Source organism: Nannobrachium achirus, assembly GCF_963921795.1.
Source record: "Nannobrachium achirus genome assembly, chromosome: 11".
NCBI classification, from domain to species: Eukaryota; Metazoa; Chordata; class Actinopteri; order Myctophiformes; family Myctophidae; genus Nannobrachium; species Nannobrachium achirus.
In genome coordinates, this window is record NC_137820.1 from 34304610 (window position 1) to 34323572 (window position 18963).

Consider the following 18963-nt stretch of genomic DNA (forward strand, 5'->3'; position numbering starts at 1 on the left):
CACACACACACACACACACACACCCCCCCCCCCCCCCCCCTATCTGGTATCACGTTCTGCTCAACAGCATGTCCTCACCCTGAAGAAGAGGAGCATGTGATTGTAAAGTCCTTTCTGCATCCTGGTTGCTGTGATGTGTCCATAGATCCATTGAACAGTCCGTCTTTCTCCAAAGCTCCTCTCCTTCAGAAGCCGGTGTTTAGTCTGTGAACTTGCGGTTGGGGTTGGCACCGAACAAGGCCACTCTGACCTCAGGCATCATCTGTCGAAAGATCAAGAACGACGAGGATGTGAGAACGGGATAAAGACATGAAATGATAAATGCCTCTTACACAGCCAAATCCCCCCGTGATCATTTAAAGATGGGGTGCCATGTTTTTTTCCCCCTCAAAAACATGATTATCAGCTATTATGATTATACTAGGACGAAGATTCTTTTTCCAAAAAAGTGTACAGAAAGAGTTAAAATTAGGTTTTTATGTGGCCACACCCACCAGTTCATTAAGTATGCCTGGTTGTCATGCTGAAGTTAGCCACACCCACAGTGTTGGGTGAATGGTAAAAGTGGAGGGGTTGATTCTATGATGTAATTGTATCCAGGGGTGAAAGTGGTTTGAAATTATTGCCGGAACTGTCCCAAAATTGGCTGTGCGGCGAAGCTCTAACCCCCCTCTAACCCCCCAAAACCACCGAAATGCATAGAAAACTGCATTTTGGCACAGTTAGACACAATAAAAACACTACAGGTCCTACACCTGCATACACCTACTGTAACTAGGGTTGTTCGATATGGCCAAAAAATAAAATCTCGATTATTTTCTCTGAAATCCCGATTTTCGATTTCGATTTTTTGTTAAAAGAATAATACATTGTTTCAACTATTTTGTTTTCATTAAAAAAATGCAAGGAAATGTTTTTTTTTTTCATTATTGTTTGATTTTTTGATTTTTTTTTATATAGCCAAATAGCAAAATGCAATAAAACAATAAGGGTATTAATAATAATAACTTTAGTTGCGCAACAATCACATACAGAAGTTAACTTAGCGTCCTTAGTGTTTCATTATCAATAGTGAGTGACAAAACAGCCAAAACAAGCCAGCTCTTGGAGGCTGGTGAAACGGGTGAAAAAATAGCTAAGGCCACCCCTGAATTTTGGCTGGCATTTCGCCTACCAAAATGTAATTCCTGGCTACGCCCCTGCCCTGCACCACTCATGCACGGAGATGTTGACTGATTGTAAACGGAGGCGAAGCGCTTCGCTTCCCGACGCAAAATTAACACAGTGACAGGGACAGTAGGAGACTACAGTCAGTAGGTGGGTAACACAGAATTAATAAGCTTCTTTCAAACTACAACAAGAAGTAAGTTTACCAGCTCAGCAGCGTTTTGTTCTGTTTTCTGCTTGAACCATCGCGAGTGAGCGCAGTGCGGTGGTGAACTCTGCTCAGTCTGACGTGCGCTAAACGCGCATCAAAGAAATGACACATCAGAGAGAAAGTAGTATTAATTTGGTGTCGGACCTTGTCGTCCTGCTTTAGGAGGACGGGGCTGTGTACTTTTTGCACGTGCAAGGCTCCAATGAGTAAGAATTTCCCTAATTAAAGTGAAAATCGATTTCCATTTTTTTAAATCGTCCAAAAGAAAAAAAACGGGTTACGATTAAAAATCGATTAATCGAACAACCCTAACTGTAACATGAAACATGATTGCAATCCTAAAGGAAATATCTAAGCCTCTTCATATTAATTGTTCATTGTTCCATACAGAAGGGCAAGCAGTAGGGCTAGCAGAATCACCTATGATAAGATAAGATTTTGTTTAGTATATCCACATAAACACATACAGTAGCAGCATCAACAAAGAAAGAAATGCTGACAGTAGGCCTGGGGCGGTATGGACATTTTGTTACCGCGATTACCGTCTTCCCATTTACCGCCGGTACTGCGGTAATTACCGCACCCCCGTATCTATTAATTAAGGTTCGGCGATAAGCCAAAATATTGCAATCATCTTCCCAAAAGTCGCCTCTCCACAGTGGAGAGGCGACACAGCCTGACTGCCCGAGTTATACTTCTCCGTACAGCACAGCGGGTCTGGCTTTCAAAGGAGCAGATCTACAAGCTCACAACACATCGCATCCGCGACGCGTTCTGAGCTTTTAGATCTGCACTGTCGGGTTACCATAGTAACGTAGGCTAGCTACTTGGGCTTTTCAGACACAAACAGCTGTGTGAACAAACCAGAAGAGGAAGGGTAGTCAGATCGTGTACAGTGATTCTGTAAACTCAAGTCACGTCTCAACTCTCAAATCGCAGTGATTGAGTGCTGCTATATACAGGTTTTAGTTACAAGACTTGACAGAAAAGGTTATAAAATCGCCGACGCGCCGTACGGGGCACAACGTGCGACGCGGTGGAAAAAGTAAAATGGTTTCATTTTCGGTTTTAGTCCACGCGGCCCGCGCTCCGCCACGACCGCCAGTAATCCGTATGAATAAAAAAAGATATGCCACAACACAAGGTATGTATTAAAGGACCTACACCATGAAATTTCACTTTTTCTATTTTAAAACCTTTTTTTGGGGTCCCACTGGCACCTTCTATCCTCACAAAGTCCTATTTCTGACCATTGTGTCTTTCTCTGTTTTTGGGAAGGCAGAGTTGAAAAGCTTTCCACGGGTTCTCAGAACAGTGCTGTTCTGAGAGTTGATCCGTGTGACGTCACACGGATTCCCCCCCCCCCCCCCCCCCGCCCTTCAGGTGAAAACCAGAGCTACTGTTGTAAACCCAGCCCCTCATTTGTTTCTAATTTGCTTAGCCTCCACCTCCATCTGCTGCTGGCTTACTGTTCTGGGGCTGCTCACTCAGTGCTCTCACTCTGCCTCCCTGTATAGTAGACAGTCATTTCCTTCTTTTATTCTATCAACATTTTTGCTATCAACTTGTCCAAGGAGAAGTCTTAACGTTCCTGGATTGCACTATATATGTGACGTTATAGACTGCGAGGACCCAAGCTTCGTCCCTTCTATCAAGGAAACAAAAGACTATTTTTAATGGCGATGGTCCTGTCTGTGGCTGTGAAGAAAAGCCCAGATCAATCTTGGCTTTGCCTTTGCCACAAACCACAAACCAGCCCCGGCCCGCGCCGTTCCCCCGTTGCCCAGGTCTCTCTCCCCGGGCAGGGAGCAGACGGTGTCCCCGCCGCCCATGGAGCTTCCCTCCTCCCCGGCCGTTCCGAGTCCCAGCGCCGCTAAGCGGCCGCCGCTGGCCTCCTCCTCCTCCTGCTGCTCCTCGGCCCGCAGGGGGTCCATGCCGGTCGGACCCCCTTCCCTCCTCCTCCGTGTCCGTGATAGACCGCCTCTCCTATCGCTGTCCCACCCCCGGTTTTCCCCTCCCTGTCCCCGGCTTGAGAGAGCTTCACAGCCCGCCTCTTCTGTCACTGTCCGCGGCTAGAGTGAGCTAAAACAACCCGGTCCTCCCTTCAATATCCCTGGCTATATAACAGCCCATAAAGCAGGCTATATTCTTTTCTTCACTGCATACTACGTATCTCTCACGGTAGAACAATGTTTTTTGGCGATAATGAACCATCTGCGCTGCAGATGAAAACGCTCCAACCAGGAGGAAGAGGAGCGGGTCGAGCGACCAGACCGAGCGCAGGTGCCCGACGTAGGTGCACCGTCTCGGGCTGCGCTCGCGGGGCGCCCCGCGATCCCCGGAGCTCGCGTGGCGAGCGAGCCGGGATCCCGGGCCCCGCGAGCGGCCCGCGAGCGCAGCCCGAGACGGTGCACCTACGTCGGGCAACTACGCTCGATCTGGTCGCTCGACCCGCTCCTCTTCCTCCTGGTTGGAGCGTTTTCATCTGCAGCGCAGATGGTACATTATCGCCAAAATAAATAAATAAATGGGCCGTTATATTTCATACATTTTTATACATTATACATAAATACAATGCGGGTGGGGTTGATTGTCTAATGTAGATTAACGTTCTCTAATGTCTGGTCTAGCAACGGTCGCCCTGTGTCATTTGACAGTAGGCTTATATCATACAACATAGGCCTACAGTAGGCTATAATCAGAGCTGCAACATTATCCTATTTTTTATTGGCCCAATATATTTGTTGTCAACGTTGGAGAGGAGAGGAAAAAACCCCACTAGATGCGCCCCTGAGCAAACAAAGGCCGTTTTGGTATTGCAGCTTGAGAGCCTAATTATAGGACAGCTAGTAGAAACAAAAGGAATGGTCAGAGTGTGTGTTTGAGGGTTAAGACCTGTCTAAGACTAAATTTTGAGCATATATTTATACAAAAAATATAGTTTTAAAAGCATGGTGTAGGCCCTTTAACATCCTTGTGTCGAGTGGATTACAGAGAAAGTTTATGCTGCTCCGTCATAGAGTTGTGCTCCGTACTCTACTCTGTCTGAGTGACGTATGTGGCTTCCAACGTGTGGTACACGGCCCAGAGCAGAGCGGCATGGAGCGCATGCGGTCCTCGCTTCTCCCCAGTTTTAAAACTCGCTTGTTTTCCAATAAAAAAATAGACCTTTTTTTTGTCTTTTTACCGCGGTAAGCACAATGACACCGCGGTAGACCTCGGTATACCGCGGTACGGCGGTTACCGCCTCCAACCCTAGCTGACAGAGCAACATTATTCTATCCTAGTCAAGTCACCATATCCTGCTCTCTTATTTGTTGTCTCCCCAGGCCCCCACACACATGTAAAGCATGTTTGAAAGCTCTATATCAATTCCAGATAATACAATAGGCTATATTATTATTAATATTATTATAACCAGTTGTCTAAAGTAACTAAGCACATTTACTCAAGTACTATATTTAAGTACAGGTTTTAAGTATAGCCTAGCCTACTTTACTGGAGTATTTCCAATACTTTTAATTCTACTCCACTACATCTCCCATTCCCAACGAGTATGTGGCCTTAAACTAGATGCAGAATAGAATCAGAATAATTTAGAAGCACTTTATCAGAAAATATAACTAGTAACAACTTGTGTACTGTATGTTAATCTGACTTTAGTATAGGCTATTGTTTCTTCCTGGAAGTGCATTTGTGTTAGGTTATTTAACAAGCCAAGGTTTCTAACATTTCTAGCTGTTGCTGCTGCCGCCGTTCACTCACGCTTTATTTTGAAGAGCCTCGGAAGCTTTGTGCGTGTGCACGTGAGTGTCCACTGACGATTGAGGAAGAAAATCCATTTGTTTACAAACGCTCGCGAAACTAAAATCAAAACCGGGGCCGACCATCGCGGTAAAGTGTCGCCGTGAAAACAAACAGATCTCTGCTTCCCTGGCGTTCTTAGATAGATAGATACCTTTATTATCCCAAGGGGGAAATTTAGTTGTCCAGTAGTAGCACAGCAGTATACAGTTATTTACAAAGTTACAGAGACGTAAGAAAGATAGATAAGAGGGGAAAAAACAAAAAACAAAGACAAGAGCAGTACAGTACCAATAAGGAGAAGGTGCATCAATAGAGGGGGGCGAATAATATATAAGTATATATACATAAAGTGTCTTGCAAAAGAGACCATAGCAGTCAATGCTAGTTAGTGCAAACAAGTATCTCACTGTCATTGTTAAACAAAGCAAAAATACTCAGAAACTACCAACACTAACAACCTAATAGTGCAGTGTCAAAAATCAGTGCGAAAAAACGAAGAAACTAGGAAGCGTGTCACCGCAAGGCGCACCTGAGCACTCTTCCTGGAAGGTCCTTAGAGTTCAAAGTCAATACAGCAATTGTTCCTTAGAGTCAATACAGCAATGGTTCCGAAGTCTAAGTTAGGAAGGGAGACCTTTTCAAGCGTCCGTTATGTGTCTCGTTGTACAGCTTAAGGGCAGCCGGTACAAAAGATTTTCCTAATCTCTCACATCTCCGTACTGGGTAGGTAAAGCGGTCGTTTCCTCTCTTACTCCAGTAACTGGTGATCTCTAGATGGAGGGGGTGGGAGGAGTTCTCCAAGATGGAATCTAGCTTCTTCCCAGTGCGCACCCTGGTTACTTCCTCCACCCCCTGCAGAGAGGACCCAACGACAGAGCCAGCTTTCTTCACCAGTCTGTTTAGGTTAAACGTGTCACCTGCTCTGTTGTTGCCACCCCAGCATGTTATGCCAAAAAAGAGGACACTTGCCATGACAGACTGATAGAACATCTGTAGCATCCTATTGCACACCCCAAACGATCTCAGTCTTCTCAGGAGGAACAGCCTGCTTTTCCCCTTGCTGTGAATCGCCTGCGCGTTGTCCGACCAGTCCAGTGAACTATTCAGGTGTACTCCGAGGAATTTGTAGTTATCCACGAGCTCAACCACCTCACCGTTAATGGTGCTTGGCACCGGGGGGACTCTCTTGGAGGTGCGGAAGTCCACCACCATCTCCTTAGTCTTGCTTGCGTTGAGCTTGAGATGGTTGTCCTCGCTCCACTGCACAAAGTCCCTAACCACACCATCGTGCTCAGCCGTGTTGTCACCCGAGATCTTGCTGATCACTACGGTATCATCTGAGAACTTCTGCAGATGACAGGTCTTGGAGTTGAAGCGGAAGTCCGATGTATAGAGAGTGAACAGGAAGGGTGAGAGCACAGTTCCTTGAGGGGCCCCCGTGTTGCTCACCAGCACATCGGACCGACAGCCCTGCAGTCTCACAGACTGTGGTCTTTCTGAAAGGTAGTCTGTGATCCATGCCACAAAGCCCTTGTCCACCCCCATCAGCGTAAGCTTCTCCGCAAGCAGAGACGGTTGGATAGTGTTGAAAGCACTGGAGAAGTCAAAAAACATAATTCTGACTGTGCTGCCCAGATCTTCCAGATGGGTGAGAGACTTATGGAGCATGTAGGTGATGGCGTCATCAACCCCAATATCAGCCTGGTAGGCAAACTGAAGGGGGTCCAGGTGATCACTGACCGCCGGTCTCAGTAGGTTCAGAACCAGCCGTTCAAAGACCTTCATGACCTGTGATGTCAGGGCGACTGGTCTGTAATCATTGAGGACCGAGGGACGGGTCTTCTTAGGCACTGGGACAATGCAGGAGGACTTCCACAGCTGTGGTATCTTCCCCGTCCTCAGGGAGAGGTTGAAGAGATGCGTGAGGGGGACAGCAAGCTGCTCCGCGCAAGCCTTAAGCACCTTAGAGTTGATGTTATCAGGTCCCACTGCTTTCCTGGTGTTGACTTTTCCGAGTTGGCGCCTCACTTGCTCGGTGGTGAGAAACAGGGTGGGTGGGGGAGGGGGAGATGGTGCAGGGGAAGAAAGAGGGCGGCAACCGAGGACACCGTTTGACCCAGCCGCTGCTTGTTGAACATTAACAGGAGCACCGTCAAACCGATTGAAAAAACGGTTCATCTCGTTTGCCAGCTCCTCCGTGCCTGACACAGTAGAGTTGGCAGAGCCGTACCCCGTGATCTTCCTAAAACCACCCCACACTTGTCTCGTATTGTTCTCCCTCAGAGAGTTCTCCAGCTTAGCTTTGTAGCTCCCTTTTGCTACAAACCTCATTCATAGATAAAGCCCTTTTTATGTTTCAGCCTAGAATGGAAATCAATGCAGCCAGGTCGTGCCATTTTCTCTCTCTCTCTGAGCTAAGGGGTGACGTATGGACTAGGGTCATTCACAGGGCACGCAGCATGCACGTAGAGCTGTGCAGTTAACCCCTTGTTGTCGTTGAGGAACGAGACAACTCCTTTTGGCAGAGTGACCCCTAGTGGCCTTATCTCGTTACTGAACGAGTTTGGACTGTTGGGTGTTAACGGAACTCTGTTCCGGCCCCAAATGTTTTAGCGGAACGGGGGTTCCGGCCGTTCCGGCTCACTTTCACCCCTGATTGTATCTGTGTTTTTGGACCGGCACTTTTGACCCACAAGGTGGCAGCCTCCAGGAAAAAAATGATTTGAGGCATTTTGTCCAAAATGGACCAATCTTACAAACTTTGAAAGGCAATATCAGCCAATCAGGATGGAATATGGACAATCAGACAGATCCGTGTTGATCACATGACTGTAGAGACACTGTCTACCGATTTGCGTGATTTTTGGACAAAATCTGTAGGAGTAGTGTACAGAAATGTGTTTTGCAAACATCGGCCTCATGGTGGCACTAGAACAGGGCCATTTGAAAAATGTGGGGCAGAGGTTCTGAATTGGCATCCAGGGGAGTGCTCTTACAAAGTTTGAAACTGATCGGTGGAGTTATAGGTAAAACCACGAATCGGCCTGTTATAGCGCCACCATGAGGCTGATTTAAAAAATTTGAAGTGGCATTTCTTCCTCGGCCTAGTGGGAACGTGTGTGCGCGATTTCATGTTAATTGCACTCTGCTTTTGTGATTTGAGGCATTTTGTCCAAAATGGACCAATCTTACAAACTTTGAAAGACAATATCAGCCAATCAGGAAGGAATATGGACAATCAGACAGATCCGTGTCGATCACATGACTGTAGAGACACTGTCTACCGATTTGTGTGATTTTTGGACAAAATCTGTAGGAGTAGTGTACAGAAATGTGTTTTGCAAACATCGGCCTCATGGTGGCTCTAGAACAGGGCCATTTGAAAAATGTGGGGCAGAGGTTCTGAATTGGCATCCAGGGAGAGTGTGTGCTCATTTTGGCAGCGACCGGGCCAACGGCGCGGGAGATTAGCTGTACACAAACTCGGAGGACGGACGGACGGACGGACGGACGCACGCACGGACGGACGGACGCACGCACGGACAGGGGCGAAAACATACTCTCCCTCAGCCTTCGGCTGGTGGAGACAATAATACAAAGGGAATACATAATTGCTCATAACAACCACACCAGGGGGTCTAATGAAGTACTGTCAACCTCCTAGACACATGAAAACCAGAAAAAGTACAAAACTATGGCACCACCTCTTTAACACCCAAGAAAGAGTGTCCAAATGGAACCAAACGAACCCCTCTCATTCGGTTTTTGAAAATAATTTCTTATAATGACGAGGGTTGGGACCCCAAAGTGACGGCCCCTGTTCAGAGCCCTCACGGCCTGGCACTACGTAATGATATCAGGTGGAAGTGTTCTACCTGCTGTCCTATGAGCTCCAGTCTGCTTTCCAACGTGTTGGCCACCCTGATCTTGCCATTGTCATTATATACTTCAACTCCTCCACAGCTGTTGAAAACAATGACACACACACACACACACACACACACACACACACACACACACACACACACACACACACACACACACACACACACACACACACACACACACACACACACACACACACACACACACACACACACACACACACACACACACACACACACACACACACACACACTAGGGCATTAACGAAAAAGTCGACAAGTCGACTTCATTACACAAGTCGACTCCCACCAGAGAAAATCAAAAGTCGAGGTTGAAAAATAATAATAATAATAATACTTTCTACTATTACTACTATTTTCACAATTTCTGCCTCTATATATTTGACAATTTAGACAATGTTTAATTTGTCATTTTAGAGGCATTAAAAAGTCCTTAAATTGTCACTTTAGAAATGTGAAGATACCCTCTATACACTTGAACTTTATGTTGGTTTGTTTACAGTTGAGTGAGAAAACAATGTTGCACAGTAAGTTAATCATCTGGGGACCCCCCACAATAATTGGGGGGGTCGTGTGTGATGTGATGACGTCATCAAACGATCAAGTCGACTTCAACTCTTTTTACTGAGTCGAGTCGACTTGCAAAAATCACAAGTCGTTAATGCCCTAACACACACCCCTTTAGCCCATTTATTTAGCATGCTCTCTTCAAATACTGTATGTTAATGATGTCAGCAGGAATCACCATTACGAAGATCGTGTCAGTTTTTCAGTTATCAAGTTCAATACTGTACAGTCCGTACCGAGATATGAATGAATGATCTTACATGTCGGGGGAAAGAAAACGGTCCTGGTCAATTCGGACAGCTATGTTCATCTTCACGGCTTCTTTGTAGATGGGGATGTTTTTATCCACTGCAGCCTGTCGGGCACAACAGAACAACACACAAAACAAACGACATGACTAACAAACCTGTGTGTTGTAATGTAGGTCATCTCTATCTGAGGGCAACTTGGGTTTTTAACAAATTATTAACCCTTGTCCTAAACTTTTTTTAGGACAAGAGTGACAAAACCCAGGAGAGAAATTTTATGTCTCACCCAAACTAGCGAAACAATGTGAGGCGTCTGAGTGAGCTTGTAAATCTGCTATTCTAACTACTACTTACAATCTCTATTTTCTTCCTAATGTATGGACTTTCTTGTATTTATGAAATTCTTATGGAAAATGTTTGAATCCGTTTATTTTTGTAAATCTTTTGAAATAACATTAAAAACAAAATGTCGGAAATGACAACAAAGGGACATTTACTCGCGACCCATAAAAGTGGGTGCGCGACTAGGGTTGAGATCCGGAATGGGAGGAACCAAAAGAACAGGATCCAATTGTGAGGAACCAGGAATTGGTTCCATCACATTTGGAACCGTTTCCAGAACTGGTTCGTCGCACTGTCAGAGCTGCTTATGTGGACTGCTACAGTATTAGACCAGAGTCTCAAACCGCCATAACTCTGAGAGTACGGGTCCATTTGGTTCCATTTGTACACTCTCAGAGTTACAGCTGAGAGTTACAGAACCCCCTATAGCAGGGGTGGGCAACGTTGATGATAGAGAGGGCCACTATATTTCCATACTCACTCCAGTGGGCCACATTGCATATTGTTACTGTCAAGTAGAAACCTCCATTAAGACCTCCATTAAGAGTAGCAAAAATAGCCGATCTACAAGCTCAAAACACGTTTTGAGCTTGTAGATCTGCTATTTTTAGTACTTTTGAATTGGAATCCTGAATAATCTTTTGTTCTTTTTTAATTGGAATCCTGAAATATTTCAAATGCAAATACATTGGACACGAAAAAGATTTTAATACTACTATACTAATTCAACTACTGTACTAATATAGACTGAAGTAATTAAAGTGGAATTGTAACAGCTGATATCAATAATATCAGTATTCCAATATTAACCTGCGGGCCGCATTAAGTGAATGGCATGTGGCCCCCGGGCCGCCAGTTGCCCATGTATGGCCTATATAATAATTGTTGCGACCGAAGGTCGCATATACCCTGAAAACCTGTGTCGCTTAAGTGACCTTCCTTCCTTCCTTCCGTAACCTTCCTTCTGTACGGGAGTGATGTCAGTGTGATGTCAGCGAGTTGTGACATCACTTCCTGTACGGGGCGGCTACACGAAATGTGGATAACACTATATATGGAGATAGTCCAGTCCATCATGTCATATGGGACTACCGTCATACACAGTAGCCAAAAGAGAAGGATACACAAGACTAAGAAAGACAAAAAAAGAGAAGAATAAAAAGAAAAAAAGGAGAAGGAGGATAAATATACCAAAAGGAGAGAGAAGAAAGGGTGGATGAGGTACAATGTGTCTCAGAAAAGAAAATGTAACAAGGAGGTGGCAACGGGGCGGCTAGATAAAGTTATTAGGCCTGGATCCGACTTTAAGTCGACGCACAGGATTCCAGAAGTGTAGCGCTTATTCGCTCTTGTATCAAACTGGTACTCGAAACGTTCTTAGAATTTAATATATATTTTCTAAAGTAAATATGGGGGCGGCTGTGAAAAAAAGAGAAGAATAAAAAAGAAAAAAAGGAGGAGGAGGATACAGATACCAAAAGGAGAGAGAAGAAAGGGTGGATGAGGTACAATGTGCGGTATCCTCCTTGTCAAGCTCGACGTTGGGCATTTGGACCTATACATGGAGAAATGGAGCGAACCTGTTTGGCCTAAACATGGAGATGTGGTACAGAATGACTCATATATGGGCATAAAAAGTATGTCATGTGACATCACTTCCTGTACAGACAGTCAGACAGACAGCCATTGACTCCGGCCTAACAATGGCTACTGTCTATGACGGTAGTCCCATATGACATGATGGACTGGACTATCTCCATATATAGTGTTCTCCACATCTCCATGTTTAGGCCCTATCGCTCACACCCTAGGTGGGGTTGGCGATAGGGCATGAAAAACATGAACAAACTCCCCCAGAATGACAACAACTAGAATCGTCAGAGAAACGCTGTGGTTGGCCAGATAGTCAAGAATTGGCGCGACCTAAGGGCGAGGTCGCATGTCACCCTGAGGTCGCATTCCACCCTCAGGTGTCTTACTAGTAATAATAACTTTATATTATATAGGAATCGTTAGAGGGAAACGTTAAGGAATCGGACCGTTAAGAGGTAATCGCTAAGGAACCGGGAGGATTAGAACCATCCATAGCCATCCATTATTACAGCACTGTTGAAACGGATCCAGTTTCTATGCAAACACTCCTATCTTTCTCACACCCCTCCTGCTCGTATACATTTTTCCTGTGTTCACACACTGATTTGATTATATCATCGGTGAATCGCTAAGGAACCGGAATCGTTCAAATCTAAAAAGGATCCCAACCCTATACGCGACCCAAAACAGTTTGTAAACAGTCCAGCTCAGACTCTGACCTGCACCATGTCCACGTCTTGCTGGCGACATCGAATGGTCACTTTAGGCTCCAGTAGCTGGTAGAACCCCTGGGAAGAGGAAACAGTGAGCAGACACATTACATCCATCTGGGGTTAAGTGATTATAAAAAAACAGAACAGATCGGCTGTATAATATTGTCGATAGGATATCTTCAAAGTCAAAATGGCTGACACACATGTATATCTATATGGCAGCTTGTGGGTCGGGGGTCCCCACTAGAGCTGTCACGATTCTGACATTTTACATGACAATTAATTGTCAGTCAAATAATTGCGATTAACAATGTAATTAATTGTTTTTGTCGTTGACAATTACATTTCTGTTTGGCTTTAAGGCTTTGATGTTGCACATGGCACATGACACATAACCTAAATATACAAAGAAATTACTGACATATTTTACAACGTTATACTTTAAAAAGAACAGCTGAAATAGCCGATCTACAAGCTCACAACGCATTTTTTTTAAATGTTTGAAGATATTTGAACATTCTTCAACATGGAAACGATTATGACGATTATGACAAAATAATTGCGATCATGTCAAATAATTGCGATTAGACGATTATGTAATAATTGTGACAGGCCTAGTCCCCACATTATTATTATGTTTTTACCTGAAGCACCAGGCCTTCCAGCAGGGTGGAGTATCTGTCCGGGTCCTTGGCAATCTCTGCAAGCCTCTGACGGGCCTCGGTCAGCAGCTCCTGAGACCAAAGAAACATCAAAGTAACACACTTTAGTTGTACGGCACCTTTCATGACACAAAATGCAGCTCAAAGTGCTTCATACTAAATAAAGCAACACATTCAAAAGCAACACAGTAACAAAACAAACTAAAAAGCTCAGAAATAAATAAAGCAGTACAATAAATAGGAAAAAACAAAACAGATCAAACATAACATCAAATATCCCTACACTGACTTGTGTGTCCCACATACTTATATGCCCAATTTTAATAAGCAAAAATACCGTATCAAACCTCAACATAATCAATAAGATACAGATTTTACATTAAATGCACATGCATATACTGTATGCTTTGATATGCATGATATATCTGAGCCAAGCGCTACAACATGAGATTCTACAAGCACACTGAATAAACCATGTCACCCTCACCCTCATTATATTCATCATATGACCCCAGCTAGAGAACTGAACATGACTGCATACAAGCTCCATATTGTCGCTGTCGGGTGGAAACTGTGTATGTTCAAAACCATTACTTTTCAGGAAATGGAAAGAAAGTTGTTTTTGCTTTCCATTTCCTGAAAATTGGAATCTAGAGGACCTTTAGATTCACTTTAATAATTTTTTCAAAATAGCAAAAATAGCAGTTCTACGTCTAAAAACTCAAAGCCTGTCGCATTGTGAGCTTGTACTGGCTATTTTTCGGCACACAAAGTTGAAATGGATAGACAAGGTTTCTACCCAACGACAATACTGACCTCCATTCACATAGACAGACACAAACAGTCTACGCATTCAAATATAAACATACTATAGTTTCGGGACACTATGTAATAGGGGTGCAGGAAAAAAACGATTTGAATTCGAATCGTGTTTCCAACATGGTAAGATTCAGAATTGATTCTCATTTTCCAAAAATCAACATGTTGTCTTGGATTTACTTTTGTTTGTTTACATTATTGCAATAAGTTGATAAAACTTTTACAATTATAAAAGCTACTTAAATGTACTCTGCTTTCATGCCAGCAGACTGGAGTAGATCCTGATACATGAATTGAATAGAGAATTGTTTTGAATCGAGAATTGTTTTTAAATCGGAAAATAATCGTTTCTGAATTTGAATCGTTTGGATTTGAAAGAATCGTAAAAAATCGTGAATCGTGACACCAAGAATCGATTCTGAATCGAATCGTGGGATAACCAAAGATTCGCAGCCCTATTATGTAAGATCTTCGCTTTCAAAAATATACATTTTCAAAGATTTGCACATATTTTCACGATTTTTCCAAAATAGCAAGTATATATCGTATATCGGCCAATTTTGAATAGCCAACGCATGAAATCTAAAAATGCTTTCCCCGGTTCTAATGGGTTAAGGCGGTTAAAAGGAGTGCAGGTGGTCTCTAACCCCGATCATGTCATCACGGCCCTTCAGCACTTTCAGCCTGGCCTGGTTCATCAGGTTGGACATCTGACTGTGGAGAGCAAAAGACAGGGGTCATCGCCATGCTGGCTTGTGGTGGACATTTTTGTCAAAATGACATTTTGCCACAGACATATAGGGCAGTCACAATTATTACATAATCGTCTAATCGCAATTATTTGACATAATTGCAAATATTTTGTCATAATCGTCATAATCGTGAAATGTTCATACATTTACAAACATTTTCAGAAATAGTGGAAATAGCAGATCTACAAGCTCACAACGCGTCGCGATGCGACGCGTTGTGAGCTTGTAGATCAGCTATTTCCACTATCAATGTTATTTTTTTGAGTAGAAAGTTGTCAAATATGTCAGTCATTTCTTTGTATATTTAGGTTATGTGTCATATCTACCATGTGCAACTTCAAAGCCTAAAAAGCCAAACAGAAATGTAATTATCAACGACAAAAACACAATTAAATCGTTAATCGCAATTATTTGAGTGACAATTAATCGTCATGTAAAATGTCATATCGTGACAGCCCTACAGACATACAAAATGAGTGGACGATAATATTACCACACAAAGAGCTAGCCCTGAATGACCATGACAGGTATGTAACTCTGCGTACAATTAGAACCAAATGCACCCTCCATTTGTACCCTCTCAGAGTTAAGGGGGTCCTTGCAAATGAAACATTGGAGAACCACTGTAGGAGTAGCACTGTAATAATGTGCCATAGTAATTCAGTGTCATACATAATTATTCTGAAGAAAACCTGGAGACTTAAAGGAGTAGTTCACCCCCTAAATAACTTTTTTTTCTATTTATTACTCACGCCATGGAGACTTGAGTTCAATATTATTTTTTGTTTTTTGTCACATTCCCAAGACAATAATTTGATTACAATAAATTTACCCCAATTGATTCCGGATGGAGACCCGAATGCATTCGGGTCCCCATCCGGAATCAATGGGGGTACATTTACAATAATATTTACGGTAGTCTGAGGCTGGACTCACACATATGCGTGAAACATCTTCTCCGTATCGTCTGAGAATGGCCACTGGGAGCACCGTACTAATGCATTGTCAATGGAAGGTTGTTTGGTTTTTTGTCGTTGCCGTGTCTCTAGCTCAACCACAGCCTGTCTTTTGGCCAAGACACACGGCAACGACAAAACACCAAACAACCTTCCATTGACAATGCATTAGTACGGCGCCCCCAGTGGCCATTCTCAGACGATACGGAGAAGATGTTTCACGCAAATGTCTGTACGGCGCCTTAGGAATGTGACAAAAAACTTCTGGGCCGCGTCCCCGTTGTACGAAGTATAATATCGGCCTGTACACCCAAAGGACCACAATGAATGAAAATAAGCTCTCGACAGGCTTGATCCTTTTGACAGATATGTACAAATATGTTTATGCATTAGCTTTTTGAGAATGTAATGCTGCACATGCTGTCCATGAATGAGAGAATGACAGCTCACATCTTCTTGTGCTGTTCAATCTGCTTTTCCTTCTTCTCGTAGTATTCCATGATCTTCACTCTCTGAGTCTGCACCAGGCGACCTTTCTCTATGTTGAACTCTTCCTCCGCCTGTGAAAAACATGCATGTAACTAACATGTGCTTCACTGTGTAGTAAAACCATGCAGTAAACGTACCCCCAAGTAGGCCCGTCACAATTTTTACATAACCGTTAATCGCAATTATTTGAGTGACAATTATCGTCAAGTAAAATGTCATAATGTGACAGCCCTGCCCGCAAGCAACTTAAATGCTATAAATGCTATCTGCATCTTAGGTTGAATATAGTTATATTACAGACAAGGAATTAAAGCCCATTCATGAAACAGACATTTCCTAGCTGTCTGACAACGCACAGCTTGGGTTATGCTCTTTGTCTGTCAAGTCTTTGTTTCATAAAAAATCCACCGTTGTGGTAAATTCCGTGCAGCGGTAATTTTTACCACCTGTTCAAGTTTGGAAACTAACACCTGTGTGAGTTAGTTAACTGAAAACAAGCGCTTCCAAAGACAGAAAAATAATTGCTGCACTGAAATTATTGACATAAAGTTGCACAAGACAAGCAGTGGATTTTTATGGAATAAAATCTTGACAGACACAAAGGATAACCCAAATACAGGTACATTATTGTAGAGGTTATTGTAGTTTAATACCATCAAATAGGACTTTTCCGTTTCATGAATGGGCTGTCAACTCAAGGGAAGGTATTGCAACAGATATAGTATCTCAGTTGCTTGCAGCCACAGTCATTAAAGGACCACTTCACCTCTGGGACAACCAGATCTTATTTTATTGTTGTTTGGGACACGATCAACAAAATCCTGAATTCTTTTTTTGTGTTCAATCTGTGTTTTTAGATATTTTAGTATTTCAGCATGCAACAAAGCATCATATGGTGCATTTTGCATCTTATGATGCATCAGATGATGCAATATCATGCTACAAAGCATCATATGAACAGTTGTAGCTTGCTGAAATACTAAAATATCTAAAAACACAGATTGAAGTGGTCCTTTAATGTATTCATGACATTTCTCATTCACATCAAAATAGATGAAAAGCACTTCTCTACCTTAGCATCAATTTCCTCTGCCTTCTCACTCGCCTCCTGTTCAATGAAGGCCATCATGTGCTTGATCTAGAAAAGTATTGGGGTTAGAAATACAATGTTTATTGCAATGTCTAGATTCAACATAATAAAACAAATCTAGTGTTGCAATTTGCGGCTATGCAAATGATCACTATAGCGATTTTTCAAGGCTGGCAAGCCTGGCATGACAACTTAGTAGTTAGTGACTGACAGTGAAAAGCACCATTGCTTAATGCAGTGGTTCTCAACCTTTTCAGGCCGCGACCCCCAAAATAATCATATTTTAACTGGGGACCCCCCACCCTGACGAGCACTAAGAGTTGAGGAATTAGTTGTATAACACGGTTCTATTTTCACAGTTTCTGCCTCTAATATATGACAATTGTTTCATTTGTCATTTTAGAGATATTAAAAACTCCATAAATTGTCACTTTAGATTAGAAATGTGCAGATACCCTCGATAAACTTAAACTTCCTATGTTGGTTTGTTTACTGTTGAGTGAGAAAACAATGTTGCACATTAAGTTAATCATCTGGGGATCCCCCAAAATAATTTGGGGACCCTCTTGAGGGGTTGAGAACCACTGGCTTAATGGGCTGCTAATTAGAAAAATACAAAACAGACATAAACATGAACAATTCAATAATTAAACTTAAATCAGTCAATAATTGAATTGAAGGTAAGATAAATTCTGATCCGGGCAGAAAGGTTGTATACACATCAAACAATAATAGTTTGATGTGTGAACACGTCGTGGTCTTGAAGATCTGCCATTCTCACAAACTTTCTCCAACAGCTGTTGCTAACCTGTTTAGTGTTTATTTATTTTTTATTTTTTTCTTAAGTTAATCTAAAGCGCATTACCTGTTTCTGTACATCTGCGTCGCTGAGCGCCATGGCTGCCTTTTTATGGTGCTTTATTTAGTTATTTAAACGATTAAATATAACTGTAGGGCTGTCTGTTTGTTTGTTAAAATAAAGAGAAAAACCAAACACTTCCTCTTCACTCAACTTCCTGATGACGTCATGTCGTCATGACAGCGTCCCTTTCCATTGGTTCCTTCGTGACAGCGTCCCTTCCCATTGGTTCCTTCCCGAGCAGCTTTGCATCCTTTTATGCTGCAATACTGCCATCTTGTGGAATTAGTGAAGTCCTACAGTGTCCAGTTTGTCAGTCAGTTGGTTCTTTCGCTGCATAACACTTTGACCTATGGTCAGTCACGTCAGTGGTGGAAAAAGTAGAGACCCCTACACTTTTTCACTTAGCTTTTCACTTAAGTTAAAGTACCAATATACTAATGTACAAGTACTCTGCTACAAGCACACGTCCGGAATTCAAAATGTAGGCTACTTGAGTAAAAGTATAAAAGTATTGGTATCAACATTTACTTAAAGTAGACTATTCATTATGCAGATATGCCACATTTAAAGTTTTAAAATGTATAAATTAGCAGATCTACAAGCTCACAATGTGTTGCACCGCAACGCATTGTGAGATCAAAATCTACAATAGTAGGCCTACGTGTACAAATAAAAATAAAAACATAGTGGAGTAAAAGTACAATATTTGGATCCGAGATGTAGTGGAGTAGAAGTAAAAGTATTGGAAATAGTGAGGTACAAATACCTCAAAATTGTACT

General features: G+C 42.9%; 1 protein-coding gene across 1 annotated transcript; it reads right to left on the reverse strand.

The window, feature by feature from the left end:
- On the reverse strand, nt 1-18322 carry atp6v1e1a (ATPase H+ transporting V1 subunit E1a). Its single transcript, XM_080737289.1, has 9 exons — nt 18187-18322; nt 17304-17369; nt 16193-16302; nt 14682-14748; nt 13198-13287; nt 12560-12628; nt 9918-10012; nt 9061-9148; nt 1-262 (listed from the first exon to the last, which is right to left on the reverse strand). The coding sequence occupies exons 1-9, from the start codon at nt 18217-18219 to the stop codon at nt 200-202; spliced, it is 681 nt and encodes a 226-aa protein (XP_080593415.1). The 5' UTR covers nt 18220-18322; the 3' UTR covers nt 1-199.
- Between the last annotated feature and the right edge of the window lie 641 nt (nt 18323-18963).